General features: G+C 40.0%; 1 protein-coding gene across 1 annotated transcript in view; it reads left to right on the forward strand.

Annotated features, from left to right (window-relative positions):
- The window catches only part of LAMA2 (laminin subunit alpha 2), a 606,337-nt gene extending 584,724 nt beyond the window's left edge, over positions 1-21,613 (forward strand). Inside the window, exons 58-64 of the mRNA XM_073789582.1 lie at positions 2,718-2,830; positions 3,151-3,340; positions 5,277-5,432; positions 7,979-8,132; positions 10,584-10,714; positions 19,477-19,699; positions 21,241-21,613. Of these exons, the coding sequence (XP_073645683.1) occupies positions 2,718-2,830; positions 3,151-3,340; positions 5,277-5,432; positions 7,979-8,132; positions 10,584-10,714; positions 19,477-19,699; positions 21,241-21,398 (1,125 nt within the window). The 3' untranslated portion in view covers positions 21,399-21,613. The remainder of the gene's footprint in view (positions 1-2,717; positions 2,831-3,150; positions 3,341-5,276; positions 5,433-7,978; positions 8,133-10,583; positions 10,715-19,476; positions 19,700-21,240) is intronic.
- Positions 21,614-22,792: the final 1,179 nt, after the last annotated feature.

Consider the following 22,792-nt stretch of genomic DNA (forward strand, 5'->3'; position numbering starts at 1 on the left):
AGCTGCTTGAGTGGCCAGGTGAGGAGCTCCACCCTCTGCGGGGTGTGAGGGACAAGGAAGAAGAGGCACAACAAACAGGCAAACCTGCTGGGAATGTCGGGCCTTGTTTCAGATCCACCCAAGGGAAAGTGATGCAAAGCAGACACAATCCATCCCGCCTCCCCTTAACCAAGTGAGAGGAGACATCTAGGCTTACCAGATCAGAGACTGTTGGAGAATTGTCTTCCCATTTAAATCCTAAAGTAGATACACAGAAAATCCTCTTACACTGGAACCTCTCTGCCCTCTTTCAACTGCCAGTTTTATAAAGGAAGGTGATAGACAGTTTATTTAAACTGTTTCCATAATATCCATCCCACTGCAAATTGATGACAGTAAATGTCAACTCGAATGTCCTTAAAGAACAATGAACTTACATAACGGCTTTATACTTTGCATCTACCTAATAGAGTGATGCACCTCTTCTATAAAACTGGCCAATCTGAGAACACGGTTTTATTAGCCACTGTTTTCCACCTGCTTCTCAGGATCCACCTGTTGTAAAAGTGAAGCAGAAGCCTCTCCGGGTAACACTGCTCTTCCTGAATTTCAAGTGGGTGTATGTACCATGTAACGCTTCTAAACAGGACCCTTAGGAAGTCAAAGGTTTTTCTAAAACAATGTAAGCAGGACCTTTTTCATCTAGAAAATCTGATAATGTGTGGCAGAGCCGCTCAGCTCAAGACCAGTGTTGGAAATCACGTGTCCAGTCTACCAGCAAGCAAGGTTAGCATGGTGTTCAGGCCACAACGCCCCAAACATGTAAAGACAAAAGGTCTCCACGACAAATAGCTGCTACCCATAAAAGACCTACTCTTTACAATAGCCACTTTGATAATTTAAAAAATTACGTGAGAAAAGTTGTTTTATATTAACATATATATGTAGCCACTAGACAATGTTAACAATAACACAGAAATAACCTGCTGGTGGTTTCCTTTTAGGCTATGCATTATAGTTCCCTAATTCCTCCACATCCAATGACCTTTTCAATCCCTCAGTTTTTCAGAGCTGAGGGTTTAGAGATATTGTAGCTAAATTCTGCCCCTGATGGACTCCCAGCAGGTTGGATTCTCTTCGAGATTTCTGCAGGCTACTTACGTGTGTTGTGACGGTCCTCTCTACAGGAAATATTGTGAGAGGTTGATAAATGTTCCCAGTTCTATTAATAGCATCATTGAAGGCTGAGACATTAAGCTACCAAGGCCTTTCCATTTGGGCTCTTTTTGCAGTCAGGGTAATAAGAAAGGTGCCACATGTTGATTCCAAGAGAGGCCCATTCAGCTGTGTGAATAAGTAGCATGTTCCTGTTCTGCCCGCTGGGTTTTTGCATATCTGTGTGAATTTCAGCCACAGTCTGCTCTTTGTAACTGACCATCTCCTGGGAAGCAAGAAGGGAAATACTTCCATAAAGCCCAATTTTACAGCATTTCAAAACACTTAAAGCTTTTTACCTGCTGTGGCAGAGTGCTCCATTTGACTAAGCTCCAGAGAAAAGAGGGCAAGGCTTTTCCTCATCAAGTAGAAATTTCCTGTGCGCTGACGAGTCATCTCCAAGGTACCCCCTGGGGAGAGCATGCTGCATCGAAAGCCTGCCTTGGGCTGTTTGGGAACCTCTGCTGAGTCAGCACGCACTGGGGCAGTGGCCTATCCACAGCTATTAAGTGCAGATCTTTAAAAACAGATGTGTTGTTGAGAGCAGGCAGGTTATTTATTTTCTCATGTACTTTGTGTTGTAAAAGACTTCTTAAGCAGCTTGTACTCGGAGCTATTTCTGTGAAAATAGAGACCAAGGAAAGGAATTGTGGTTTTGGTAATTTGAGGAGCCTTGATTAACTATTGAGCTGAGGGTTACGGTAGCCAAGTAAGGTCTACCCAGTCAGGTCTGGCTATGTAATTGGCAGGGCCCAGGGCCAAGTGAAAATGCAGGGTACCTTGTTCAAAAATTATTAAGAATTTCAAAATGGTGACAGCAGAGCATTAAGCTCAGTGACTACACAGGAAGCCTGCCTCTGAAGCTAGCCCTGCAGCGAGCTCTACCTCGTAAGCACCCTAGGAAGTTGATCTTTGAACAGTGGCAGTTGAAATGGTGTATGGCAGGTTACATTAAAAAGTGTGCTGGGTTGCCTAGCAACGGGCTAAGCCTGAATGGGCTGACTTGCAAGTTGAGATACACCAGCTTGAAAGTCTAAATTCATGGAAACCTTCTAGCACCGATAATTTTCAAGAAAAAGTAAGCCGGTGGGAGAGAGAAATGGGGAGGACAAGAAGGACACATTTTTCTACTCTTGTAACCCGGTGGCAAGCTTGTCATTTTCCCTGTTCAATCTTCTAACGATATAACTCTTCATAAATGAAGTAAAAGTGAGAAGGAAATTCCAGTTTGCTCAGAAATATAAATAATAGAGTTCCTTAAAGGATAATGAAAACATGCATTAATCAATGAACATTTTTGAGCACCATTCCTTTGGCAACGCAAAGGTACAGTATAAATAGTAAGTACGTACTATGTAGTAGAGTACAGCGATGAATAAGAGGCAGCTTTCATTTCTAAGGAACTTAAACGAGATTTTGTAAGAACATTAAACTAAAATATAAGAAACCATTAGGCAGCAGCATTACATTTTTAAAGAATGGAGTCCAAAATCTCTGTTCCTTCTCTCCTTGGTATTTTACAGGCTCCTTGTGCTGCAGAATCGGAACCAGCTCTCCTGATAGGGAGCAAACAGTTTGGGCTTTCGAGAAACAGTCACATTGCAATCGCATTTGATGACACCAAAGTTAAAAACCGGTATGATTTATTCTGAGATATTAGACAAGAACCGATAAATGGAAGTACTCAGTATTTGTTTATTCAAGTTTAATTAACTATATTTATTAATAAATGAGGTGAGCTTTTTTAGTTCACTGAATACTGTAAAGAATAGAATTATATGAATATTTGTCTGAGCCTGAGAAGCCAGTTGAGGAACTCAGCAGACCTAGATAGTCCTCACCTTGGAAAAGGTTTTGCTATCCTTTATGAAAACGCACCACGATCAGATGCCGCTGTATCCTAGAATAAGAACGTTCTTATTCTTCTGTTTTACTTCGCATACTTTTATCTCACAGTCTCACCATTGAATTTGAAGTGCGAACCGACGCCGAATCAGGCTTGCTCTTTTACATGGCCCGGATCAATCATGCTGATTTTGCTACAGTTCAGCTGAGAAACGGATTGCCCTACTTCAGTTATGACTTGGGAAGTGGTGACACCAACACCATGATCCCCACCAAAATCAATGATGGCCATTGGCACAAGGTAATAGTCCCCAGGATGTTGGCAGTGCCCTACGAGGGGGTTACCGGGTGGCAGCCATCGGCATTCCCCTGGTGCCAGTATTATCTTGCCAGTGCAGACACTGACTCTGGCGGTACTGGAACGTGGCCGAGGCCAAAAATACAGGAAGTGCCATATACAACTGCCCAACCTAGGAAGACGCGATCAAACCTGGGTAGGTTTATAGTCGACCACTTACATGCCTCATCATGGTGCTATAAGATTCCATCATTGCTGTACATCTGTGGTTCCCAAACATCTGTCCACAAACTAGGGCCAGGCAATTGAAGACATTTCCAGTACTCTAAGTTAGTATTATTATTATTATGGGACAATGGAGTGTGTTAATCATAAAGCTCTACGTATTCAATTGAAAGGAATAATATTTCTTCTAAGATTATATTTTCCTATTTTTAAAGTGCTAAAATAACCTCTCTTTATGAAATAACATTTGACCAGCTTAAAAGCTGGCAACCTAAAATGGGCCCTATGGCTGCGCCTCCCCCCCCTCCCACCCCATAGTGGTCTGAGCACACCAAGAGTCTGAGAATCTGCTACCTCCCGTTTAAAGGCCTCTGGGGTATCATTTCCACTAACAGTCATTTGGAACAACTTTTTAAATGTTGGCCTTACACCCAGAAGCTGGTACTATTATGGGCACAGAAGGCTCACCTGCCAGCTTACTGTCCTCTTTGGCATGACTGCAAGTAGATAATATACTGCCTGATTAAAACGAAAACTCGGAATTTGTCTCTGCACCTGTGGTAGCCTATCAAGTAAAGCTTCCCTAGGTGGACAAATTAAATGTTTAATTTTTAGAGTAAGATATTATTAGATATTGGATTTTATATATTAACATATTTGGACTTGTCGTATCATATAGAAAGCCAAGGAACCTGAAAAAATACAATATAAACGCAAAGTCAACTAACTTGTTATCTAGAAATAAGAAATTTTCTAGGGAGCTTATGACTAGCAAATACTTTATGCAGGAGCTCTCATTAAGGTTTATTCTCATCTCTGGCTAATAGCGTAATAAATATGATACTTAAGAAAAAGACATATTGTTGGGCTGCAGTGAGGCTGGGATTACACTAAGTAGCCAAATTAAGGAGGGATTTTATCCTTGCAGGTTTTTAGAAAGTTATTTCCAAAACCAGACTAGATCAGTGTAAAATAAGGTCTTAAATTACTCTAATCCTGATGTAGATTCGTTTTTAAACCATTATTGTACTCCAGCATTTCACAGGGTTACAGGCTCCTTTTCCTAAATTCAGACTCGAGGATTTTATGCTCAAGCTAGTCTCCACACTTTTTATTTCACTCTGCCCCAGAAAATAATTCAATCTGCTGCTGTCATTTCAGCCCAGTCAGCCTTCCATCTTCCTCCCTGACGTTGTACTAATCAGCTGCTGCAGAAATGGCAGTGCAGCCCGGATGCACTGCATTCCTGCAGTTCTGCACGAGAAGTGCCTCTTAAGCAGAGGGATGCAGCATATCTGAAATTGTGCTGGGAAGACCAGGCTTTGCTCAATCAAACCAATGAACTTTTGAATTTGGACATGAATTTTGCAGCCCACTTAATTCATGACAGGGCTCTCAATCTGCAAGTTTCCTTACAACAAGCATACCTCTTGATACAGATGCTCCCTTAGCTACTATAGAAGAGTCTTCCATCTAAAACTCACCCAGGAAGATTCTCTCCTCTTTTGGAGATGGTACTCATGGAAAAGACAGACTCTGAGACATTCTGTAAACAGATTTAATTTCACCTATATTATGGGTTTAGCACATATTAGGCCCTCAGTAAGTTGTTTCACTTTTTCCTAAGGAATATCCTAAAAGTTCTTATGCTTTATACTCTGCATATTTGAAATTTATCTATGATTGGTGTTAATGACTCCTCTTCTTTTGGTAGATTAAGATTGTTCGAATTAAGCAAGAAGGAATTATTTACGTAGACGGTGCCTCCAACAGAACCATCAGTCCCAAGAAAGCTGATATTCTGGATGTTGTGGGAATGCTGTATATTGGTGGGCTACCCATTAACTACACTACCCGAAGAATTGGTCCAGTGAGTGTCTAATTTGTTTCTTTGTGGCCTAAACAGCTGCCTGAGTCATGAATGTATTTTGAATTATTAGGTCACATTGGCCCATGACCAATTATAGATGAATAGGAAATCATCTTTTCTGAGAAGTGACAAATTTTCTAGACAGATCTGACTATGAGAGGCAATATTACAAAACAGAGTGTGGACCCTGGAGCCAGACTCCCTTGGTTTGAATATGTGCTTAACTGTTAAGTAGCTGTGCGATCCTGAGCAACTTACTTAATTTTTCTTTGAAAAGTTCCCTCTTTTGTAAAATAGTTTAATAATAATAACCAAACAAGCAAGGTTGATGGAAAGATTAAATGAGGTAATATACTTAAAGTGCTTGGAAAAATACCAAGTATACAGAAAGCACTAAGACAACAAGGAAGATGATAATGATGATATTGATGGTATTGTTTCGGGACTAGACATTTAGCAAATATTGAGAGATGCAGTATCTAGAGCAGTGATCCCCAACCTTTCTGGCACCAGGGACCAGTTTTGTGGAAGACAGTTTTTCCACAGACCCGGGGCGGGGAGGTGGAGTGGCACAGGGTTGTTTTGGGATGATTCAAGCACATTACATTTACTGTGCACTTTATTTCTATTATTATTACCTTGTAATATATAATGAAATAATTATATAAGTCATCATAATGCAGAATCAGTGGGAGCCCTGAGCTTGTTTTCCTGCAACTAGATGGTCCCATCTGGGGGTGATGGGAGACAGTGACACCCAAAGCGTGTTGCTTATGTCCAGTCTACTCCGTAAGATGCAGCTTCATTGTCACTTGCCACTCACTGTTAGGGCTTTGATGTGAGTCTGCAAACAACTGATTTATTATGGTCTCTGGGCAGTCAAACCTCTCTTCTAATGACAATCTGTATTTGCAGCCGCTCCCCAGTGCTAGCGTCACTGCCTCAGCTCCACCTCAGATCATCAGGCATTAGATTCTCTTAAGGAGCGTGCAACCTAGATCCCTCGCACGCACAGTTTGCAGTAGGGTTCGCGCCCCTATGAGAATCTAATGCTGCCGCTGATCTGACAGGAGGTGGAGCTCAGGCGGTAATGCGAGCGATGGGGAGCGGCTGTAAATACAGATGAAGCGTCACTCACTCTCCCACCCCTCACCTCCTGCTGTGCGGCCCAGTTCCTAACAGGCCACAGACCAGTACCATGGGGATTGGGGATCCCTGATCTAGAGTCCTGTTATCCAGTACTGGAGTCAGAATTTAAAGTCCTCACAAATTTTGTAAATCAGTATTCACAAAATAATTTTTTGTCAGACCATGTGTCCTGGTTGGCTTTGGAAAGCACTCTTTTAAGAAGCACAGGGGATTAGTGTTTTTAGAAAACGCACTACACATGAGTGTGGTTCATTTCTGTGCTCACATCAGAACACATGACGACGCAGCATCGTTCTTCATCAAAGACAATTGTCCGTGATGGTTACAGTTCTCAGTATCTGGCCTCTTGTGGCTGATCAGTATTACTTCCCCTTCACAGCTATTGGCTGTGCTACGCAGGCCAATCAAAGTGAGAGCCTCTGAACAGAGAGTCGCAAGAGTGATTAACTTGCATCCCTTAACCCAGATGAAATATAATGAAGCAGAGTAGGATTGATTTATTTCTAAAATCCCTAAACTTTGAATGTGTCATGCGAGCTTTCAAGTTTCATGTGTATGTGCATTTTCTTAGGAAAGTATCCACTGCTTTCCTTAGATTTTCATAAGGAAGAAGCACTGAACCGAACCTAATTATCTTTTCAAGTAGAATTTGAACATAGATTGTGAAAAAAAATGTATATATAGTAAGGTTAATAAACTGTTACTAGAAACATGAAATAGAAACATAAGAGACTAATTAAAAGTTACAGTTTCCATAGGGGCCCAGAGTCTGTCAAACCAGTGGTCCCACTAGAGACGTAGTGTGCAGTATTTAGAATATCTAAACAATCATATTCCAGGCTAGATACATCCTAGTTCAGCGGTCCCCAACCTTTTTGGCACCAGGGACCAGTTTCGTGGAAGACAATTTTTCCACGGACCGTGGGGCAGGGGAGATGGTTTGGGGATGATTCAGGTGCATTACATTTATCGTGCACTTTATTTCTATTATTATTACATTGTAATATATGATGAAATAATTATACAACTCACCATAATGCTGACAGGAGACGGAGCTCAGGTGGTAATGCAAGCGATGTGGAACAGCTGTAAATACAGATGAAGCTTCGCTCGTTGGCCCGCCCCTCACCTCCTGCTGTGCGGCCCGGTTCCTAACAGGCCAGTCCGCTGCCCGGGGGATGGGGACCGCTGTCTTAGTTGCGAATCACAACACCGGATTCTCTGCACCTGTGCTCTGAAGCCTGGGCTGATGGTGCCGATCCAGGCAGTTTGGGAGATGGCCTAGGACAATCGGCAGATGTTTATACACACAGAACCCCCTACCGATAATTGCATTCCACATAAAGGCAAACTTCTGCTAAAACCCGATATGTGTTTCTTCTGACCTGAATGTTTAGGTGACCTACAGCATTGATGGCTGCATCAGGAATCTTCAGATGGCAGAAGCCCCTGCCGATCTTGAACAGCCAACCTCCAGCTACCGTGTCGGGACGTGTTTTGCAAATGCTCAGAAAGGAACGTATTTTGACGGAACGGGTTTTGCCAAAGCAGGTGAGGTGCTTCCATGTCCTTTCTGTTGAATATTAACTAGGTCCAAATATTGACTTCTTGTTTGTGTGGGAAAATAAAAGTCCCTGGGGTCTGAAACTAGCATCCTTCATTTAAACCAGAAATAAAAACTTTTAGAAGTAATAAAAAAAAATGCCTCTTAAAGATTAATACGTCCGATTCTGATAAGAACGAATAGAAGAAATAAAGTAAAAGGCTATCTGGCGAGTTTATTCCATCTCCTTCCCTGGAGATCAATCATAGCAAAATAAATGTAATTCTACAAGAAGGTTCATATGTTTATATTATGTAAGGTATCTACTTTCTAGTTTTCCCCATCTACCTTTCTTTCTGGAGATGAGACAGCATTTTCCTTGCTTCCTCTCTTCAGTTCCTTGCAAGGCTCCATTTCATGCTCTCCCCTCACACACAATGTACACATACTGGTGCCCATTTCTTGCTGATGGAGATGATGACTGGCACCTTTCCCTGACTTTCTTTAAGTATCTCCCCCCGTTCCAGTGAGCATTTTCAGCGCAGGTCTGGATCACTGACAGTGAATGTACAATTTGGAAAGAAAAAATATGAAATCACTTGTACATAATAACAAAACAATCTGACATTAACATACTCTAAGATAGACTCAGTCCTATGGTTACCATAGGAACATGCATTTGCTGGTTAGAAAAAAATTAATGAGTACATAATATGTAGAAGTTAACATGGGAAACAGAAGTAAATAAGATGTCATTCCCTTCCTTCAAGAACATGCTATCAATAGATAAGATTCTTTATGCTCAGAAATCACAAGAAGACAAGTAAAAATATAACTAGAAACTGTAGAAGACACACAAGCAAGGTTCTGTGCATATTTTAAGGAAACATTAATTTGGGGAAATCAGGAAAGGTTTTATGGAGGAATTGACATTTGAGGTAGGTTTAAAAGATGAGTTGAACACACATGCAAAGGTTGGAGACGGAAGAGCAGGGCCCTCCAACAGGGGATACATGGGAAATTTCCCCTGTGCAGAAGCAGAAAACAGAGAAACACAGGATATGTTAAATATTGAAATGTTGGAGGTTATGTTGAACCCCAAATTCCATGTTCTGTGAAAGCCCAAAGCTTTTCTCAAGTTTTCTGCAAATTCAGATAGCTGGCATTAGCTTCGTCAAATTGATGGCAAGCTTCAGCTTCAACTTCTGCAGTTAACAGATTAACTTACCATCCTGCCTGGGCTTTTTTGGTTCGAGATCAAACTGGACCAGAAAATTAGCCACTTCCCCAGTTTCCAATAACTCCTGCCATCACCTCAACACACAGTGTAATACAATCTATATAAGACTTGGGTGGTCAGAGGAGGTTACATTACTGGAAAATATACGACTTCAATTTAAACCTTTGACACCTTTGTCCTTAAAAGCTTTCCAGCTACCCAGTTTCTGGGGGTTAATAGCTTCTTCATTCCCCCTATCCTCTGCTGATGGCTTCATGTTATTTCTCTCTTTTCCTTATCCTCCTTTCAGGAACAGAAACAAAATCATTGTTTTATTTTGCAGAAAATTCCAGCTTCTTCTACCCTTTATTCTTAAAATCTGCCCTAAGCCCGTCTTTGTCCATTCAAACTCATCAAGGTTCTCAGTAGAAGAAAAAAGTCTTTCACATAACAGCTGCCTCCCTTCATTGGAGATAGCTGTGGTTACACATAGCATTTATTTCTTGCTTAATAAATAGGAGACCTGGAAAACATTTCCATGAGTTTTCCTCTAATATTTCATGCAGGTCTAGTCTAGCCTGATCTTAATGGATCACTTTGTTTCTAAGAAGCATGTCTTAAATACTTGCTAAAAGATTAAGTAAACCAATGAATGAAATATGGAAAATTATAAAGACTTAACTTGATGAACTAGAAAAGTCTATTTATGTCCCAGAATCTTATCCTTCAGAATTGTATTTGTAATTCCTTTCTTTATAAGTAAAATGTCTGGGGATATTTGAGCCCTTTCAGATCATCGTGGTACCATGTAGAGTGCCCCAGTGAAATTTTACTGAATAATCATTGAAATGCTTGACTTCATCCAGCAACAAGACTTCTGACAATCACACCTGGCTGCGAGATTCTTTGAGTCAATCTTAGTCTGTGTTCATTCATTGATTCAACAAATATATATTCAACCTCCACCATGTGTCAGATACTTTGGTGAGCACAGAAATAAAATGGTGAGCAATATAGGCAAAGTCCTTGCCCTCACAGAATTTATATTCTAGGAAGGAAGGCAGCCAAGAAAATAAGCAATAACTATAAATGGTGGGGGTGTAGGCCACACGAAAGTCTGGAACTTATAGTTGTCTAACACATGAATTGAAAGCTAATAAAACCATGGCATTGTACCAATTTGAATTAACAGTTCCTAAACTCGAATCCACAATTTTTTAAAAATGTTTTCATTTTACAGTTGATGGGTTCAAAGTAGGATTGGACCTTCTTGTAGAATTTGAATTCCGCACAACTAGAACCACTGGAGTTCTTCTGGGAATCAGCAGCCAGAAAATGGATGGAATGGGTATTGAAATGATCGCTGAAAAGGTAAGCATCAGCAGTCTAAGCATTTCTGCTCTCTTCACGATATTGTCGTTTACATGTAGAAAGCTCTATTTTATTTTTAACATCTTTATTGGAGTATAATTGCTTTACAATGGTGTGTTAGTTTCTGCTTTATAACAAAGTGAATCAGCTATATGTATACATATACCCTCATATCTCCTCCCTCTTGCGTCTCCCTCCCTCCCACCCTCCCTATCCCACCCCTCTAGGTGGTCACAAAGCACCGAGCTGATCTCCCTGTGCTATGCAGCTGCTTCCCACTAGCTATCTGTTTTATATTTGGTAGTGTGTATATGTCAATGCTGCTCTCTCACTTCGTCCCAGCTTACCCTTCCCCCTCCCCGTGTCCTCAAGTCCATTCTCTACGTCTGCTCTATTTTGAAGCCCTGCTCTTGTCTTTGTTGGGAGAAAGCCAGATTGGATCTTTTCATCCTTCTGGATTATCTCAATTCTTGTGTGTTTTCAACACACTTATTTTGTAGACCAGTGTAAACTTTAAATGTGCTAATTCTACGGTAAGCCAACTATGCTAATAATGGCCGAAGTGGTTTTGGTTCTCAAGCTAGTTACTGTGTGGTTAAAAGTAAAGTTATTCTCCTCTTTATGAATACATGCTCTATGAAGCTATCAATTCCAGTGGGGAAAAAAAGGGCTTAGATTGTCTAAAATCAGTCTTTGCCTCTTATAACAGTGTAGGCACCGCTCAGAAATGAAGATGTCTAGCTGACATATTGATTGCTCAATTTATTTAAAAGCATCCACATACCATTGCACAATAGAACAAATTTATAATAAAGTTATATTAGTAGAATATAAAGTATTGTGCCGGTTTGCTCACAATGGATAATCTAATTCTAACTGCCTTTTCTGTCCCTACCTGCAGTGAGATAACCAGTTTTCATGTACTTTGTACTATAGGGCACAGGTAAAAAGAAGGCGGCAAAGCAAGCAATTTCACAAGTTTCCTATTTGCCTTTGCAACAGGAATCATACTTCAGCTCTGTTCACATTTCCAATCCTAGGGTGCCGTTGCCTCCCAAGAAGAAAAACCACACACTGACCTAAAATACGCTTTCCTTATCCTCTTCCCACCTTCCTCTCAGTCTTCAAACCATCCTCAAAGGCAGTAAAGCAAAAAGATCCAGGAGCACAGAGACAAAAAGGGGGAATAAGCAACACTTAATAGTTTTGACAGGAAAAAAAAAGTCTGGAGCTGCCGAAGAGGCAAGAGACTTTTTCTTCCCTCTTTGTTTCCTGGTGGGTGAGGAGAGGGGATTAAGAGCGCTGCTTAAAGGAGCTCCAGAGACGGGCGCGAGCCGCGGCTAACAGCGCGGACCCCAGAGACGGGCATGAGACGCTAAGGCTGCTGCTGCCACCACCAAAAAAGCCTGTGTGCGAGCACAGCTCACTATCCACACCTCCCCTCCCGGGAGCCTGTGCAGCCCGCCGCTGCCAGGGTCCCGGGATCCAGGGACAACTTCCCCGGGAGAACGCACGGCGCGCCTCAGGCTGGTGCAATGTCACGCTGGACTCTGCCGCTGCAGGTTCGCCCCGCATCCGTACCCCTCCCTCACCTCGGCATGAGTGAGCCAGAGCTCCCAAATCAGCGGCTCCTTTAACCCCGTCCTGTCTGAGCGAAGAACAGACGCGCTCAGGCGACCTACACGCAGAGGCGGGGCCAAATCCAAAGCTGAGCCCCTGGGAGCTGTGAGAACAAAGAAGAGAAAGGGAAATCTCTCCCAGCAGCCTCAGGAGCAGCGGATTAAATCTCCACAATCAACTTGATGTACCCTGCATCTGCGGAATACCTGAATAGACAACGAATCATCCCAAATTGAGGAGTTGGATTTTGAGAGCAAGATTTATTATTTTTTCCCCTTCTTCTCTTTTTGTGAGTGTGTATGTATATGCTTCTGTGTGAGATTTTGTCTGTAGAGCTTTGCTTTCACCATCTGTCCTAGAGTTCTATCCGTTCGTGTTTTTTTTTTTTACATTTCTAAAAAAATTTTTTCCTTAATAACTATTTTTTTATTTTAATAACTTTATTTTATTTTACCTTTATTTTATTTTATTTTCTCCTCTTTCTTTCTTTCTACTTTTTCTCCCTTTTATTCTGAGCCGTGTGGATGAAAGGCTCTTGGTGCTGCAGCCAGGAGTCAGTGCTGTGCCTCTGAGGTGGGAGAGCCAACTTCAGGACACTGGTCCACAAGAGACCTCCCAGCTCCACGTAATATCAAACGGCGAAAATCTCCCAGATATCTCCATCTCAACACCAACACCCAGCTTCACTCAACGACCAGCAAGCTACAGTGCTGGACACCCTATGCCAAACAACTAGCAAAACAGGAACACAACCCCACCCATTAGCAGAGAGGCTGCCCAAAATCATAATAAGTCCACAGAAACCCCAAAACACACCACCAGACGTGGACGTACCCACCAGAAAGACAAGATCCAGCCTCATCCACCAGAACACAGGCACTAGTCCCCTCCACCAGGAAGCCTACACAACCTACTGAACCAACTTTAGCCACTGGGGAGAGACACCAAAAACAATGGGAACTATGAACCTGCAGCCTGTGAAAAGGAGACCCCAAACACAGTAAGATAAGCAAAATGAGAAGACAGAAAAACACACAGCAGATGAAGGAGCAAGATAAAAACCCACCAGACCTAACAAATGAAGAGGAAATAGGCAGTGTACCTGAAAAAGAATTCAGAATAATGATAGTAAAGATGATCCAAAATCTTGGAAATAGAATAGAGAAAATGAAAGAAACATTTACCAGGGACCTAGAAGAACTAAAGATGAAACAAGCAACGATGAACAACACAATAAATGAAATTAAAAATACTCTAGAAGGGGTCAATAGCAGAATAACTGAGGCAGAAAAACGGATAAGTTACTTGGAAGGTAAAATAGTGGAAATAACTACTGCAGAGCAGAATAAAGAAAAAAGAATAAAAAGAACAGAGAACAGTCTCAGAGACCTCCGGGACAACATTAAATGCACCAACATTCGAATTATAGGGGTTCCAGAAGAAGAAGACAAAAAGAAAGGGACTGAGAAAATATTGGAAGAGATTATAGTTGAAGACTTCCCTAATATGGGAAAGGAAATAGTTAATCAAGTCTAGGAAGCACAGAGAGTCCCATACAGGATAAATCCAAGGAGAAACACGTCAAGACACATATTAGTCAAACTGTCAAAAATTAAATACAAAGAAAACATATTAAAAGCAGCAAGGGAAAAACAACAAATAACACACAAGGGAATCCCCATAAGGTTAACAGCTGATCTTTCAGCAGAAACTCTGCAAGCCAGAAGGGAGTGGCAGGACATACTGAAAGTGTTGAAGGAGGAAAACCTACAACCAAGATTACTCTATCCAGCAAGGATCTCATTCAGATTTGGTGGAGAAATTAAAACCTTTACAGACAAGCAAAAGCTGAGAGAGTTCGGCACCACCATACCAGCTCTACAACAAATGCTAAAGGAACTTCTCTAGGCAAGAAACACAAGAGAAGGAAAAGACCTACAATAACAAACCCAAAACAATTAAGAAAATGGGAATAGGAACATACATATCAATAATTACCTTAAATGTAAATGGATTAAATGCTCCTACCAAAAGACACAGACTGGCTGAATGGATACAAAAAAAAGACCCATATATATGCTGTCTACAAGAGACCCACTTCAGACCTAGGGACACATACAGACTGAAAGTGAGGGGATGGAAAAAGATATTCCATGCAAATGGAAACCAAAAGAAAGCTGGAGTAGCAATTCTCATATCAGACAACATAGACTTTAAAATAAAGACTATTAGAAGAGACAAAGAAGGACAATACATAATGATCAAGGGATCGATCCAAGAAGAAGATATAACAATTGTAAATATTTATGCACCCAACATAGGAGCACCTCAATACATAAGGCAAATGCTAACAGCCATAAAAGGGGAAATCGACAGTAACACTTTCATAGTAGGGGACTTTAACACCCCACTTTCACCAATGGACAGATCATCCAAAATGAAAATAAATAAGGAAACACAAGCTTTAAATGATACATTAAACGAGATGGAGTTAATTGATATTTATAGGACATTCCATCCAAAAACAACAGAATACACATTTTTCTCAAGTGCTCATGGAACATTCTCCAGGATAGATCATATCTTGGGTTACAAATCAAGCCTTGATAAATTTAAGAAAATTGAAATTGTATCAAGTATCTTTTCCGACCACAACGCTATGAGACTAGATATCAATTACAGGAAATGATCTGTAAAAAATACAAACACATGGAGGCTAAACAATACACTACTTAATAACGAAGTGATCACTGAAGACATCAAAGAGGAAATCAAAAAATACCGAGAAACAAATGACAATGGAGACACGACGACCCAAAACCTATGGGATGCAGCAAAAGCAGTTCTAAGAGGGAAGTTTATAGCAATAAAATCCTACCTTAAGAAACAGGAAACATCTCAAATAAACAACCTAACCTTGCGCCTAAAGCAATTAGAGAAAGAAGAACAAAAAAAACCCCAAAGTTAGCAAAAGGAAAGAAATCATAAAGATGAGTTCAGAGAGAAAGGAAAAAGAAATGAAGGAAAGGATAGCAAAGATCAATAAAACTAAAAGCTGGTTCTTTGAGAAGATAAACAAAATTGATAAACCATTAGCCAGACTCATCAAGAAAAAAAGGGAGAAGACTCAAATCAATAGAATTAGAAATGAAAAAGGAGAAGTAACAACTGACACTGCAGAAATACAAATCATCCTAAGAGACTACTACAAGCAATTCTATGCCAATCAAATGGACAACCTGGAAGAAATGGACAAATTCTTAGAAATGCACAACCTGCCAAGACTGAATCAGGAAGAAATAGAAAATACGAACAGACCAATCACAAGCACTGAAATGGAAACTGTGATTAAAAACCTTCCAACAAAGAAAAGCCCAGGACCAGATGGCTTCACAGGCGAATTCTATCAAACATTTAGAGAAGAGCTAACATCTATCCTTCTCAAACTCTTCCAAAATATAGTAGAGGGAGGAACACTCCCAAACTCATTCTATGAGGCCACTATCACCCTGATACCAAAACCAGAAAGGATGTCACAAAAAAGAAAACTACAGGCCAATATCACTGATGAACACAGATACAAAACTCCTCAACAAAATACTAGCAAACAGAATCCAACAACAAATTAAAAGGATCATACACCATGATCAAGTGGGGTTAATTCCAGGAATGCAAGGATTCTTCAATACACACAAATCAATCAACGTGATACACCGTATTAACAAATTGAAGGAGAAAAACCATATGGTCATCTCAATAGATGCAGAGAAAGCTTTTGACAAAATTCAACACCCCTTTATGATAAAAACCTGCAGAAAGTAGGCATAGAGGGAACTTTCCTCAACATAATAAAGGCCATATATGACAAACCCACAGCAAACATAGTCCTCAATGGTGAAAAACTGAAAGCATTTCCACTAAGATCAGGAACAGGACAAGGTTGGCCACTCTCACCACTCTTATTCAACATAGTTTTGGAAGTTTTAGCCACAGCAATCAGAGAAGAAAAGGAAATAAAAGGAATCCAAATCAGAAAAGAAGAAGTAAAGCTGTCACTGTTTGCAGATGACATGATACTACACATAGAGAATCCTAAAGATGCTACCAGAAAACTACTAGAGCTAATCAATGAATTTGGTAAAGTAGCAGGATACAGAATTAATGCACAGAAATCTCTGGCATTCCTATACACTAATGATGAAAAATCTGAAAGTGAAATCAAGAAAACACTCCCATTTACCATTGCAACGAAAAGAATAAAATACCTAGGAATAAACCTACCTAAGAAGACAAAAGACCTGTATGCAGAAAATTATAAGACACTGATGAAAGAAATTAAAGATGATACAAATAGATGGAGAGATATACCATGTTCTTGGATTGGAAGAATCAACATTGTGAAAATAACTCTACTACCCGAAGCAATCTACAGATTCAGTGCAATCCCTATCAAACTACCAATGGCATTTTTCACAGATCTAGAACGAAAAATTTCACAATTTGTATGTAAACACAAAAGACCCCGAATAGCCAAAGCAATCTTGAGAACGAAAAACGGAGCTGGAGGAATCAGGCTCCCTGACTTCGGACTATACTACAAAGCTACAGTAATCAAGACAGTATGGTCCTGGCACAAAAACAGAAATATAGATCAATGGAACAGGACAGAAAGCCCAGAGATAAACCCACACAAATATGGTCACCTTATCTTTGATAAAGGAGGCTGAATGTACAGTGGAGAAAGGACAGCCTCTTCAATAAGTGGTGCTGGGAAAACTGGACAGGTACATGTAAAACTATGAGATTAGATCACTCCCTAACACCATACACAAAAATAAGCTCAAAATGGATTAAAGACCTAAATGTAAGGCCAGAAACTATCAAACTCTTAGAGGAAAACATAGGCAGAACACTCTATGACATAAATCACAGCAAGATCCTTTTTGACGCACCTCCTAGAGAAATGGAAATAAAAACAAAAATAAACAAATGGGACCTAATGAAACTTAAAAGCTTTTGCACAGCAAAGGAAACCATAAACAAGACCAAAAGACAACCCTTAGAATGGGAGAAAATATTTGCAAATGAAGCAACTGACAAAGGATTAATCTCCAAAATTTACAAGCAGCTCATGCAGCTCAATAAGAAAAAAAAAAACAACCCAATCCAAAAATGGGCAGAAGACCTAAATAGACATTTCTCTGAAGAAGATATACAGACTGCCAACAAACACATGAAAGAATGCTCAACATCATTAATCATTAGAGAAATGCAAATCAAAACTACAATGAGATATCATCTCACACCAGTCAGAATGGCCATCATCAAAAAATCTACAAACAATAAATGCTGGCGAGGGTGTGGAGAAAAGGGAACACTCTTGCACTGCTGGTGGGAATGTGAATTGGTACAGCCACTATGGAGAACAGTATGGAGGTTCCTTAAAAAACTACAAATAGAACTACCATATGACCCAGCAATCCCACTACTGGGCATATACCCTGAGAAAACCATAATTTAAAAAGAGTCATGTACCAAAATGTTCATTGCAGCTCTATTTACAATAGCCAGGAGATGGAAACAACCTAAGTGTCCATCATCGGATGAATGGATAAAGAAGATGTGGCACATATGTACAATGGAATATTACTCAGCCATAAAAGGAAACGAAACTGAGCTATTTATAATGAGGTCGATGGACCTAGAGTCTGTCATACAAATACCGTATGCTAACACATATATATGGAATTTAAGAAAAAAAAAATGTCATTAAAACCCTAGGGGTAAGACAGGAATAAAGACACAGACCTACTAGAGAATGGACTTGAGGATATGGGGAGGGGGAAGGGTAAGCTGTGACAAAGTGAGAGAGTGGCATGGACATATATACACTACCAAACGTAAGGTAGATAGCTAGTGGGAAGCAGCGGCATAGCACAGGAGATCAGCTCGGTGCTTTGTGACCACCTAGAGGGGTGGGATAGGGAGGGTGGGAGGGAGGGAGACGCAAGAGGGAAGAGATGTGGGAACATATGTATATGTATAACTGATTCACTTTGTTATAAAGCAGAAACTAACACACCATTGTAAAGCAATTATACTCCAATAAAGATGTAAAAAAAAATAATAATAGTTTTGCCAGATTTTCAACACACAGTTTCAATGCATCTTGTCAGTGTTGCTCTTCACCTGATTATAACCACAGTTCCCTGCAACTTGTCAGGGTGTCGAGTTCCATCACAATGCATATGGATTTCTCACCAAGCTCTTTTTATATGCCAAATTCCCTTGTTACAAATTTCACCGAATATAGCAAAATCTTAACTAATATTTACATCACTGTATAGTTTACAAACTTTTCACCTATTTACTTGCACTTTTAATCTTCTTTTTAAAACCCCTATTTCTTTTCTTTTACCTTGTCAAATGTTTTGCCAAACTGACTGTTTTTAATGTTTCAATGTTTCTTTTCTTCATCAGCTTCAAAAGAATTCTGCAATCTCAAGTTTCAGGGCCCATTCTGTGTTACTAAAAACAGATTTTTCTCATTTAGACAAGAACTCCTAGTCTAAGTTCTTCATTGTTAAGAATTGAACTGGCCTTCTGGCTCAAAGTCTTTGGTAACTGTGACATGAAACTTGCCCCAAAATGTAATTTATGTAACTCTCAATCCTATATATAAAATAGATTCCGTGAAGGAAAAAATATACAATTAAAACATCAAAATCTTAAAAAAAAATCATCCTTTCAAATGAATTTGTAAACCAGATTCCTAAGAACTCCCACACTCTAAAAAGATCTGTGGTAGAATTTTTCCCAGTGTATACTACATCCTTTTTTTGTCACCCGGCCTCAAATTGTATTTCACATTTTCTGAAAGCAGAGTTATTTATTACCCGCCTCATACGTCTTGCCTATTGCTCCCAACAATGTCCGAAAGTAAAGAGCATAATTTGTGACTCCTGGTCATTAAATCTGCATTTTAATTTCTGTCAAGTTTTTTTTTTAATTTAATATGCCTAAGTTATTCATTTAAAACTATTTCAGCTAATGACTTTTCTAGAGATAATTTTTACTCCGTGAACCACCGTGACACCCTTCCAATGAAACCATCTGTGGCTGTTCAATTTCCTGCTTTCTAGCTTATGTTTCATGTGGACAATGGCGCCGGCCGATTCACTGCTGTCTATGATGCTGGGATCCCAGGGCATTTGTGTGACGGACAGTGGCATAAAGTCACGGCCAACAAGGTCAAGCACCGAATCGAGCTGACAGTAGATGGGAACCAGGTGGAAGCCCAGAGCCCAAATCGAGCATCTACATCCGCTGATACAAATGACCCCGTGTTTGTTGGAGGGTTCCCAGGTGAGTGTTGCCTACCCCAGCAAGAATATCTTTGCTCTGTTTTGTTAGTGGTTTTGAACACATTTATATTCTATAAATACATTCAAGAATGTGTGCTTAAGTATACTTGCTTCCTAGCTTTAGAATCTGCTCCAATAAATAATACATTATCTGACATTTCTAGTGTGTAAAATGAGCATTTTACTTATATAAACCACATGGGACTGAACTTTTCATGATTGCCTCCAAAATTTCATTCGTGGGAGATGGAGGCTAGAGGAAATGCATTTGGCTTATAAAGATATGAGGCATTTAACAGCAATCAGGGCCAGAATCGGTGTTCTTTCTCATTTTTAAAAAATTAATATACCAGAGGAATCATTAAATGTTATGGAACTTATTTCCTCAAGTTCTGGAAATCATTGGGTTAAACATAGCTAATTTCCCCCTTAGGCTATTATAGAGTTTATATGACAAAGAAACCCAAGCAATAAATCTGCATTCAAAAATACCTCTCCAGCACATTAAATATAGCATGTGAACCACAGAGAGTTACCCAAAGTGCCTATAAACAAGAGTGCCCAACTTGATAAGAAGTAAGCCAACAGCCTCTTAATAAATACTGTAGTAATGCAGACTGCTGGAATGGTCTTTCAGTATTTTGGCCAGAGAAACCTTTGTCCCCATTTATATAGAGCTCCTCTCCTTAACAAAACAAGCAAAATGTATATTAAGCAGCAGTTGATGATGGAAAAGATATAGAAGCCATGGGGACCAATTCTGAGTTCCTCTTTCCAAAATTGCTCCTGGGGTTTGGAAAATATCTCCTTCTGGGAATTCCCTGGCAGTCCACTGGTTAGGACTCTGTGCTTCCAATGTAGAGGGCATGGATTCGATCCCTGGTGGCTCGGAGAACTAGAATCCTGCATGCCTCATGGTGCAGACAGAAAAAAAAAAAAAAAAAAAAAAAAATTTCGGGGACAAAAAGAAAAAGAAAATATCTCCTGCTTCAATCAGGACAAACCCCAAGGTATTATGAAGGAGGTAATATACTTCTCCATTTACAGTCTACGAAATGGGATCTTAGCACCTAGTAGGCCTGCTAAAAGAAGGGACTCTCTCCTTAAGAAGAGAAAGATTTTGTGTGAGTTCACAACAAACTTAACCATTTGGGATTTATCTTTACAATGGAAGAAAGTAAAAAAGTCACCATTAAAAGTCCATGTCCTAATTCAGTACTTAAAGTATTTGATCAGTTACTTTGGTTCATTAAATAAAATTTAATAATTTTAATTCACAACTGTAAACTTGTCCCTTCCAAACCAAATTCTTTGATGTCTTCAAATGTGTAATTATAGATGTCTCCATATTTCATAATACATAACTATAAAAAAGTTGATGTTTCCCTACCAGTTTAACTGTTAGTAAAGCTAAGAACAAAATCACTAACTTTACGTAAAATAGCATTCCCATTGCATCTTAAGCTAACAGCTGACTTTGAAGCATGCTCTTAACATAGTAGCTGAACTTCAAAACTGAGCCCTCCCTGCTTGGTTTTTCAGAGGGCCTCAACCAGTTTGGCCTGACAACCAACATTCGTTTCCGAGGTTGCATCCGATCCCTAAGGCTCACCAAAGGCACAGGAAAGCCATTGGAGGTGAATTTCGCCAAGGCCCTGGAACTAAGGGGTGTTCAACCTGTATCATGCCCAGCCAACTAATAAAAATAAGTTCAACTCCAAGAAGCGTCCTCCAAAACAACCGTATCAAGTAAAACAAATGTATTTTACTTATGTATGTTATTAAAACTAATTTGTGCATGCGTATTAAATTCCTTCTGTATTCTGATGGTGCTAATTCAGACCCCAGACTGAATTTTAATTCAAGTTCTTTCTCAAGTCCATAAATATTAAACCATTTACTGCATTCTAAATAATTGCTTGTTTTGCGTGACTTGAAGGATAAAAGGCAACTGATCATAAATTGTTGAATTTGCAACATGCCCTGGAGTCATCTCAAGAAGAGCTCAGATGGAATTTGTGAAGGCAACACTTTTTTTACTAACTCCTATTAATACTTCTGTCATCCTTTTTCCATGTTCGTCAGCTTTGGCTTTCTGTCGGGCCACTGAAAACACAGTGGGTTTCGGGTGTGTGATGGGAGGAAATGAGCTCCCTTTCCCCGTGTTTGCGAAAAGCATTAGCAAGTCATTTCCCTGATCCAGATTCATTATTGGAGGATTTAACTAGCTACATGAATGGATACCTTTTTAGGCTTAAGGTGGAGAGTATAGATCAGATTCAGCCCACAGAGCTTAATTACTTGATTTGTTTGTTTGATGATGACTTATAGGCTTTGGGGAGACACCAGAACCAAGCTCCAGAATGACAATTTAGCACACATTTGATACTACAGTACTGAGGCTCTGGACTCTTGAAGTTTCCAGTGACTATCACAATCTACAGAGGAAAATCACAGAGGAATAATGCTGAAATGCAGTTTTTACCTATGAGGAAACAACAAAGCTGAAACTTAAAAGGCATACACCATTGGGTCTTTTTGAGTTGCAATTTAACCTAACAAATTAATGTCCTAAAAAAGCTGCTGTGTTTTCTCCTTCTTTTACCCACTATTTCAATCATCTTCAAAGGGATCTGTGAGAAGACAGGCCTAGATTTTATTCATCAACTTAAGGAAACGTTTCATTTGCCACCTGCAGTAGAAATAGTTGTAGTCTAATAATGCTGAACATTTAAAGGAATAGATTTTCCTCACAGTGGTAATTTTAGCAAAAGAAGAATAATCATCTCTGACAGTGTTATCCACAGGGGAAAAGGAGGTGCTGTTTCTAATCAAGGAGATGACTAACACACTCTTAGCATTTCATCACTGGCCAGTTGCTTGACCCAATTTGTCCACACAACTTCATTCTAGAGCAAGCAGTTCTCAGCCCTGGCTCCATTTTGTAATTACCAGGCAAGCTTTCAAAGAACTGGTGCCTGGTCCAGCGATTCTGATAGCCTAAGCATGAAGATTTTGAAAAAGCTTCCCAGGCAATTCTGAAGGGCCGTCAGGATTGAGACCCACTGTTCTAAGAGAAAAGGTACGCACTACG

This window comes from Tursiops truncatus, chromosome 12 (genome assembly GCF_011762595.2).
Source record: "Tursiops truncatus isolate mTurTru1 chromosome 12, mTurTru1.mat.Y, whole genome shotgun sequence".
NCBI classification, from domain to species: Eukaryota; Metazoa; Chordata; class Mammalia; order Artiodactyla; family Delphinidae; genus Tursiops; species Tursiops truncatus.